Consider the following 9,707-nt stretch of genomic DNA (forward strand, 5'->3'; position numbering starts at 1 on the left):
ATACCCTTGAACAAGTGTATCTTTTGATATGGCTACATTTATTACAACTCAGTGTGGTTTGAATGAAGTAGAAAGACGTCTCAGATTTGTTGTTACGTGTACCTTTGTCCCGAATTCGATACAGGGTGAAATTCGCTTTCTGTGTTTTCCATAAAAATTCTCAGAGAAGAGAATCTAGAACATTGTAAAGCTTATGTTGGGTCCAGAGGTTATAAAGCCATTACTCTGGGCATCATGAACTTGAAGGGAGTGTTTTAGAGTGGAGTGGATTTCAAATTGTTAGATGATCGATTTAAAAAGACGACTAGCGCATCAAAATATACATTTTAGACAATATGTATTTTACATAATCATAAAAAATAAGATTTCTCCAATACGTGCACTGATATATGAATGCTCTTAAATAATTTATTTTTCAAAAAATATTCGTAAAATAAATATAACTTTATACAAATTGATATGCATTAAATGCGTATATAATTGTATAAAAGTGTACATTGTAATCATATACTGAATACATACAAATAACAAAGGGTACGACATTTCATTTTAATATACGTATGGACATTTTCAATGTTTTTATTCAAAAACATCAATGTTTCATAAAAATAACATTTTTAAAAAAAGTATGGTAGAGATTTATCATATTTTTCTTTCTTTTTTTCTTCAGATGTTTTTAAACAAAATTCTGTTCAGAGGCAAAATGATACACACTGTATGTAAATAAAATGTAAATACATTGCAATGTCCCTTATTATTAGCAGCAGACACAATCGGTAATGTTATGACATTTACTTAAAGGTCAACAGATCTCCGTCCAAGCTAAAAACTAAAAAGTTGTGGAGAGAAATAAAAGTTACTCTATAGTCTGCAGGTATTCCCCTTTCTTGCTGGTATATATATATATATAAAGCCAAGTAAATCATGAACAGTGAGAATATGTATAAATTTTAGATACGAATTGTTCCATTCAGAACACATGATTTGATTGTGAATTTAAAACAAAAAAAATCTCACGGGTAATTAAAGTGTTTAGTAATGTTTCGTTTTTTTAACATGTACATACCACAATAATTAATGCTAAGACTTATACATGATTGTGTTTAAAAAGTTCATCTCAATAGCGAGATTGTCTGGGACTTTTGATTGATATCACATCGTCAGAATTAAATCTCTTCAGAGCTCTCACACAAAGTTCATGTGTACCTCCATTTGGATTTTTGAATTGATATTTGGTCATTAAGGTTTCTTGCAAAGCAAATCGCCATCATCTACAAGACAGCAAAAAAAAAAAAAAAAAAAAAAAAAATTTCAATAGCAAAATGAAGTTTTAGCGAGTTGTTCTTTAAAATGAATAATTTTAATAAATTTACATATTTTGAATTGTATTTTGTGATTTTATTTACCTAAGCATTGTGAATTACTTTACCACAAAAATAAAAAATCAGAGAAATATTCTGTAATGGGCTATAATTACACTTACCTGGGGGACTAGTACCCCAATGATTATACACCCAAACACAAACAGATTGGACCCCACCCACTCCCTGACGGCCTTTAGACAGCCCCTTGTATAAATCTGATCTGACAACTCTGTACTCTGTAGAAGAGATATATATATATTTTTGTATGCTTGATGGACCACATTGTCAGGAAATAATGTAATATTGTAAACAGTAACTGATAGGCTTACTTATATATGGGCTTACTAACCGTTTTCTTTAACGCTCCGCTTCCACAAAGTAAGTTGAGCTTGTCCCCCTAAAAAAGAACGGTAATGAAATCTAACATAAACTGAAGGAAGAAATAACAGATGCAAGCAGATAGTCCTGCGATATTGAAATTGTATATATATATATATATATATATATATATATATATATATATATATATATATATATTGCACAATAGTAAAGCCTTATATTTACATCTTTAAGGACACAACATGACCAGGGCACGGCACAACTTTCTGCACTTTTATTATCCTCTGAACAGTTGTAATACATGTTGTCTGCCCAGGCTTTATATCCATCATCATCGTTACTAAAACCACAGCAATCCATCTACAACACACAATAAATAGGTTTGGGGATTTAATACTTTGATTTTATGGTCTCGCTTTAGTTTTCCTTGTCTATTAAACTACTTCTATTAAAGTGGGTAGAGTTCAGTTTAAATTCTAAATATCCGAATTTATTTTAATGTAAGATGTCCTTTCAAGGGATATTAAATGGTGATAAACAATTCCAGACATTGAAAATAAAGAACGAGGGTGCATTTGATTGGCATTCGGCAGGAATTAGGGCAAAGTGAAAATTTCATTGATCTGTCACATGAAAGTCTTTTCATGTACTGCATTCCTGTGAAATAGGAAAGGAAAATATTTTCCCGATATTGTGTTTCGATTTGCTAAAATATAACTTGAAAATTGCCTAGCTAAGTCATTTGGTACAAAATGGTGCATTTTTAAACATTTTCTTTAAAAAAAAATGCTATCTCTGGGCCATCTCTCCATGATTTTGTAAAGGTATTTATCAATTATGTGAAGCGTTACTATGTTATCCTTACTACTTAGATAAGAAGACTTAAATATTACAATTTGACATGGTATTTCAAACCAAATGTAACATTATCCCATGTGCATAACTTTGCAAGTCTGTCCAGCTGCGGTCAGCTGACCAAATCGTGGACAAAACTAAAAATGTTTGGTACCCATGATTCCCACAGATCACACGTCAAATACGCCCATATTCTTTAACTACATGCGCCAAAAAATCAAACACCCCATATTCCAAATAAGTCTTGAAGGGTCGAAATTCCTCTTTTTATGGGGAGCGTAGCTGACCGAGAAGCTTTTTGCAGGAGGACTCACCTCTTTTTGCCAGCCGTCTATGAAGTCTTGTTGGTCGGCATCGTCTCTGTAGTTCGTGATTGCGTCCTTGAAGACGTCCTCGGGGTATATTTTTAGACTGATCAGTACACTATTGTCATAGTAAAATAAAAACACGAACACTACACCTACTACCTGAATGAATATGAAAAATGTCACGAGATGGGAGTACTGAAATAAAAACAAACGAGATATTAAGACAAAATAAAAATGTACAAAAAACTCTCTTTTTTATTTTGTTTGTTCGTTTACTAGTATTTGGGGAGGGGGTGGGGGGGGGTGTTTATGTATTGTTTGTTTTAGGGGGGGGGGGGGTCAGAGGATACAGGTAGTAATTTGCATAGAACGTCATTGACTTGTCCTGTTCTCCAATGTAAACATTACCCCATAAACCCATAAAAATGTGCATTCGAGATTATATATACCTTCAAATCGAAAGGATTCACATGGCCGTAGAAACCGGGGGCATGCCCCCCCCCCCTAATTTTGCCGATGTGTAGTAAACTATAGTATAGAAAACAGGGTTTTCCTTTTATAGATGTGTCCCCTCAATAATGACATCAAATGATATTTTTGGCTAGTCGAAGAATTTTTGTTTGTTAATGCCTAAACTGAAAATACTTGGATCCCCCCCACCCTCACCCCCACCCCACTGAAATTGCGGGCCTGTTTATCAGTATCTAAATTTCAGTAAATGTATGTACATGAAATTATTTTCTTTCTTTGCAAACATAACTTTTTTCCTTGATAGTTTCCAACTCCTCGAAAATGTAATGTTTCTAGTAGACACATGTAAACTCATCTTCGCTATCCAAGGGTTTTTGATCCGCTTCTCTCCTCACAAACACAAGGGTTTATGGGGAGAGTTGCGGATCAGAAACCATTGGCTAGCGAAAATGATATAGACTATTATATTTTTTTTCAAATTCCTGAAGTATCTACCCTGTCCCAGTTTACAAGAAGTTGGATTATCACACCTAAAGAAAATACATGTGGCATCCTAACATTTTCTTTTATAAGGTATGAGGCTTTAAGAGGAATTCATCTTTATACCGTATATGTAGAATTCTTAGCGAGGATTTAACTTTGGCATTATTAGCGGGGTGCTGAGATCGCTAAAATTGAATATCATTAAAAATTAATCGCGTTTTATTTGTAATACCTTCTAAAGTTAGCATTTTAAAATCGCTAAAAGTACTTCTCGCTAAAAATAAATATCAATTTTTTTAGGATTAATCGCTAAATTTTCGTCTCGCTAAAATTTCCACTTATACGGTCTATCCAAAGTTTTATAAAACTATTTTAATGATTCTGCACACCTTCAGGGAAATTAAAAGTGACTTACTACTGTTAACATGAATTGGTTTTCACGGAGGGACCCCATGGTCCCTAAATAAGAAATGAGAGTAGCGAGACATCCCACTATGAGAAGCAATAAGCTGGGATCTAGAACTACGTCTATGAAGGAATTGATCTTTTTATTCTTTTCATGGATGATCCAAGACGTCAAGCCAACAGTGGCTAAGGCAACAATCTGAAACAAACATTACAAAAAGGTCACATATGTAAATTATAAATGTAGGTTACACATGTAGGTTACAAATAATCAGTTGTGTATGAAGAAAATTACTGTTTGGTTAGAGGAATTGAAAGAACCTTTTAAGGATATCCGGATCCTCAGCCAGGAAGGATAACTCTTAAATTTATTATTTTATTAAAAAGTCAAAAAATGAAGATTGAAATTTAGATCTTTTTGTGCAACAATTTTCATTTTATGCATCTCAATATGATTCAAGGTTTTTTGAAGTCTTTGAAACGGTCCTGTAAAAAGTTGACATTTGTACTCCGTAAAAGAAAAGAATAAATTCACTTTTAGAGAAATCGAATTTCCTTTAATCTAGCATTAGATATCAATGCTTATTAGCATGATATTAAATAGACGTGATCTGTGATGTCTATCAATGATGGCACAAGCATTTTACACTATGTATTATATAACAATTTAAGTAAATAGAAGAACTAAAATACTGTATAAGCATAAAAAAGATGCAGTTTTCTCCAAATGCCTGGATACCTATATTTGTTATCCTAAAATATATTTGTTGATCAATTTTCAATTAGAAAATGCATAGCTGGTGTTTTTATTCACATTTCCAGAAAATATATTTGAGATTTGAAAATTTTCCCTATATAATATGATTAACTATAATGATGAACTTTGAAGAAATACCATGGGTAAATTCACGTTACTCTGTGAAATCAGATATTTTTGTGAGCATTTTCAATTACTCAAAAGCTGATTTTCAGAACCTGAGGATCGGACTACCTTCAGAGTGGTAGTTTATCTACTTTAGAAGACTGTTGTAAAGGTCTTTAATATCTGTCAAAGAGACAATACATTGACCAAGGACACTAACTGCCCCAGCTAATTGATGGAACCACGATAACGTCCATATCAACAGGGTGACAAGTGAAGGGTAATGACAGACGATCAGAAAAGTTATATGTTCAAACTTTACAACAATATGCGCAGACCGGATATCCTACAGAAAGCAAAGGATATATAAGATATATACAACCGCACATTACTGATGTTAATTAGATAGTAGATAATTGTGTTATTTGGTATATTTATATATATGGCTCTGTGTAAAAGTGAGCATGATGATGGATTTATTGTATAAGGTAACTGTAAAAGGATACTACTTAAAAGGACAACTTTCAAAACGTTTATCGAGAGACCTCGGTACTACATGCAGTTATTATACAATTGCTTAGTGTCCTAGAGTTGACGGTCGAGGCTTAACAAAGGGTGCACAGCATTAGCACTTTGTGCAAATATCAGGCCCGTAGCAACGTTTTTTATCAAAAGGGGGCAAAAAGTAGTCTATAAATGAAAATTTTCACGTTAAATGACAGAGACTTAAAAATTAATCTCCAAAAAGCCCCCCCCCCCTGCATTCTTAATGACTATGCAAATCAGAATAATTATTATACAGAGGTTATGCATACATTCGAAAGGATCAATCTCGGGGTGAAAAAAAATTAAAAGGCGTTATAACGTCTTTTCAAAAAAGGGGCGTAAAAACGCGAAAAAGGCGTTACTATGCCTTTCCAAACGCCTTTTTTCCAAAAGGCGTTATTACGCAAATCTATACGCTTTTCGAAAAGACATTATTATGTCTTTTGAATAGCCGTTATTATGCCTTTTGACAGGTCCGGGGTTTTGAAAGGGGGCATCAATACTCTACTTTAGAAAATCCAGGATATATAGGCAGATGTAGCTTGGGACTTTGCTGGCCATGTATTAAAAATTCATTCCAAATTTGAAAATCTTTTTCTTTCTTCTTGGAAAAAAAAAACAGGCAAACTATTTGCATGGGTATGATGAGCAGTTAGTCTTCAACCAAAACTGAAATCCAAGACCCTTGGTAGAGGTGTCTGGTATCAGAGAAGGACTAAGTTGGTTTAACATTGAAAACATATTACGCATTTAAAAATCTTTTTTTTTCCCTGGATATCTACATGTAACTACAATCTGCTTATATTCTTTTGGGGGAAATTGACCGTAATGGCTATACCAAATTGTGAAATTCATGTCCCGAAGGTCAGCAATTCAGTCCCCGGGGAGGGCTAAGTTAGTCATGTATTGAAACTAATAGGCGTAATATCGTCTTTTGAAATTTTGAAAAGGGTAATACAGTAACGCCTATTTGGTGAAAGGCGTAATAACGCCTTTTTTTGAAAACGCCTCTTTAAAAAACATTTCTTCATAGATTGATCCTTCTAGGTTTTCGTACATACATGTAATAACCACTCCAAGTGCTACTGTGACAATTTCCTTGTAATGCAGGATACTATTTTGGTTTACACTTAAACTTGAGTTAATTTAGCGTTAAATAAATATATCAGTCAAGATTAATGTACACATATGATGGAAGGGAAGTTCCGAATAACATTCTTTGTTCGAAATACAAAAACAAAAAACAAAAAAAACTTCCATCCCATTAAAATAGCCAACATAAAGACTTCATGTCACATTTCTATTCAAGCAAACGACTCTACCTTTATTACCCAAACACAAGTATTTAGTTAAACATCCAGCAGATAGCATTTCTACACTGGGGTATGTCTTACATGTCGTGCGTGACTTTTGGTGAGGTATGCTGTCGTATGAAAAGATTAAAAGACGGAAGTTAAAACTCAACTTTGACGAAACACGAAGAAAATTTGATTTTCTTACATTAAATTTCATTGCTTCAAAATGACAATACTATCAGAAAAAAAACACATCTTTGAAAAATTATCAGTATTATGGTACGGAGATCAATTCCATCTTCTGGTCAGATATTCACATCTTCTTTAACCCTATAATATTAATACGCCCATCTATTAAACTACTCCATATATCTAAACATCTCGTTATGAGTAAACATATATCGATTCTGGATTTACATGTACGGTATCAGGGCGGGGCTCTATAGTTTACAAGCATGATAAGCTATAATTGCATAATTTTGTTCACTTTGAAAGCACACAAAAACAAGTATCCCGATAGCTGGAGATTTTGCTATGTACATTCGATCAGAACATTGGCAATATAGTAACACGTTTAGTTATGCATTGGAAGGGGGGGGGGTTACTTGTTACATTTGTTTATTTCACATTCAGATCATGTGGCTTTAATGTGGCCATGAGAATTATTCAATGTCTGCCCCCCCCCCCCCCATTCCGTTTTCACTCGCACACATATCTTTGGCCACAAAACATGAATAGTTACCCCTTTCCCAATAGTATACACTTTGAAACGGCATACTTAGTAATACTTGAAAAGGGAATATAAACAAGCAATAAGTATAAACAATATCGAAAGTACTCAATATATATAAGAAAAATATACGTATTTAGGAATTATGTATACATGTCCGGATCGTCCATAACTTTGGTACAATTCGTATACTTACCAACACAACAAAATTGAACAAGAAAATGAAGTATTTTAAACACGGGTTGATCGAGCTCCTGTCCACATTACTTCTTCTACCTGGCGCCATTTTAAAGTTAAAAATATCCTTTCATTTAAATCCTAGATCACGTACCCACAAACACTGACAAATGCAAACACCTAGAGTCATAGTTTATAAACAAAACTGTGCTCCATAAGAGTATATTTTCACGGCACCTTTCTTCCTGCGCGTAACTTGGTTATCATTAAGTGTTTTTGAAGGGCCTTTTCTTTTTTAGTATCAGTTGATACTGTACACTGTGTATAAACCAGGCACACATGCAGTATTGATAAGGCTAGTCATACACACGTTATTTACAGTGCCTACAGGCAGCTTGTGCTGGTATCATATCGCCTGATCAACATCACACATGATCGACCAGATCGTTACATACTTATCTGAATTTTTTTTTCATAGTAGACGTTTTTATCTTCTGGCTTTTTTTTCCTTTAGGCTCTTATTGATTATTCACAAGAAAGAAATGAATTTTTACACAAAGGATGCGCACACGCATCCGTAAACAGTTAAATCTAGTAATACCAGAATTTATCAATATGACATGATATAAGACACGTGGATGTCTCAACTTTAATGACACATCTTGTTTTTATGTTTTAGTAAATATGGCCATATCTCATTCATCGAACATACACGGATTCTCCTGTAAACGGAAACGTAATATGTATCCTATCATTTTTCTGGTTTTCTTACAAATTATCGCTACATTTGCTGAATCATTAGCTGTTGTTCTGTTCAAATTACATATATCTCAAGACATGCTTATTTATTTCAAAACAAAGACAGCAACTACATTTTGCACCGGAACTAATTCACTTTACATGGAAACTTCTGTATACGGATATGTCAATCCTGTCTCTATTTAAATCCCATTGCCTCACTCCTAACATACAATTAGTCACCATGGAAATTACAATTAAAAGTTCATCAATTATTCTCTAATACAAGCATATTCTATAAGGATAAATGCATACATCACTTAAATACCGACGCTCAGAATTTCCTATTGAGAAAAGTAATTTATCTTGGGGTAACTTTTACGATATATGCGTATTTTTACCGATATTTTATAAAACATGGATAAAATAACCAAAGCAATTAAGATACAGGAAGTGAAAGTATATACCACTTGTTAAATTAAAAACTAAACAATAATTCGTTTCTGAGAAGTTTACATGCTCTTAGCATGAGTTGTATAGTCAGTACAGATGTCACTAGATGACATTCCCGTAAGTCACGTGATTCATGCGACGCATGTTGAAAATTATGTTTTATAAAAACTGATGTTTATTTAAAAATAATTTTTAATTTTTTTTTTTTAAATACAACATAAAAAGTTCCATCAAACTCCCAAGGAAATTATCTCTATTCATTCAGTTATTCATATATAAAAACAAACATATGATTAATCTTTTCTGAATTTTATTTTTGGAAGTTATGTCATGTTTCAGCATGTGTAATATTTATACATACAAAAATTAAATTATTTATCAAAATAATACTTGATATGTGTGCAATATTAAAAGATATACACAAATTTCTTCACATAGATAACAACATTACAATTTACCACACACACCATACAAAAGAAATATACAAGCTAGACTTTAATGAAAGATAGTTAGAATGTTAATACAATTGGAATGCATGAAAACAACTTTCATATATAAATGCAATATCACTTTGGAATAAATACTTTTAAATATTAGATACATAAATACATGTGTATATAAAAATGAAATCTATTGACAAGTAATGAAAAAGTGTAAATAAATACAACAATAGTGTTATCA

At 32.9% G+C, this 9,707-nt stretch overlaps 1 protein-coding gene across 1 annotated transcript; it reads right to left on the bottom strand.

The window, feature by feature from the left end:
• Nucleotides 1–530: 530 nt before the first annotated feature.
• Nucleotides 531–8,078, bottom strand: LOC133203003 (tetraspanin-33-like). Its single transcript, XM_061338856.1, has 7 exons — nucleotides 7,855–8,078; nucleotides 4,236–4,424; nucleotides 2,873–3,061; nucleotides 1,929–2,063; nucleotides 1,714–1,761; nucleotides 1,484–1,600; nucleotides 531–1,271 (listed from the first exon to the last, which is right to left on the bottom strand). The coding sequence occupies exons 1-7, from the start codon at nucleotides 7,942–7,944 to the stop codon at nucleotides 1,197–1,199; spliced, it is 843 nt and encodes a 280-aa protein (XP_061194840.1). The 5' UTR covers nucleotides 7,945–8,078; the 3' UTR covers nucleotides 531–1,196.
• Nucleotides 8,079–9,707: the final 1,629 nt, after the last annotated feature.

Source organism: Saccostrea echinata, unplaced genomic scaffold (genome assembly GCF_033153115.1).
Source record: "Saccostrea echinata isolate AGI-Se365-2 ecotype Australia unplaced genomic scaffold, CSIRO_AGI_Sech_v1 ptg000047l, whole genome shotgun sequence".
Lineage (NCBI taxonomy): Eukaryota > Metazoa > Mollusca > Bivalvia > Ostreida > Ostreidae > Saccostrea > Saccostrea echinata.

Bases quoted from the DNA above. Each gene is read 5' to 3' on its own strand.
- LOC133203003 (XM_061338856.1), bottom strand. From the start codon at position 7,944: ATGGCGCCAGGTAGAAGAAGTAATGTGGACAGGAGCTCGATCAACCCG. The intron at 4,425-7,854 runs GTAAGTATACGA...TGTTTGTTTCAG, and splicing joins TGTTCAATTTTGTTGTGTTG to ATTGTTGCCTTAGCCACTGT. The intron at 1,762-1,928 runs GTAAATATAAGG...GTTCTTTTTTAG, and splicing joins CATGTTGTGTCCTTAAAGAT to GGGGACAAGCTCAACTTACT.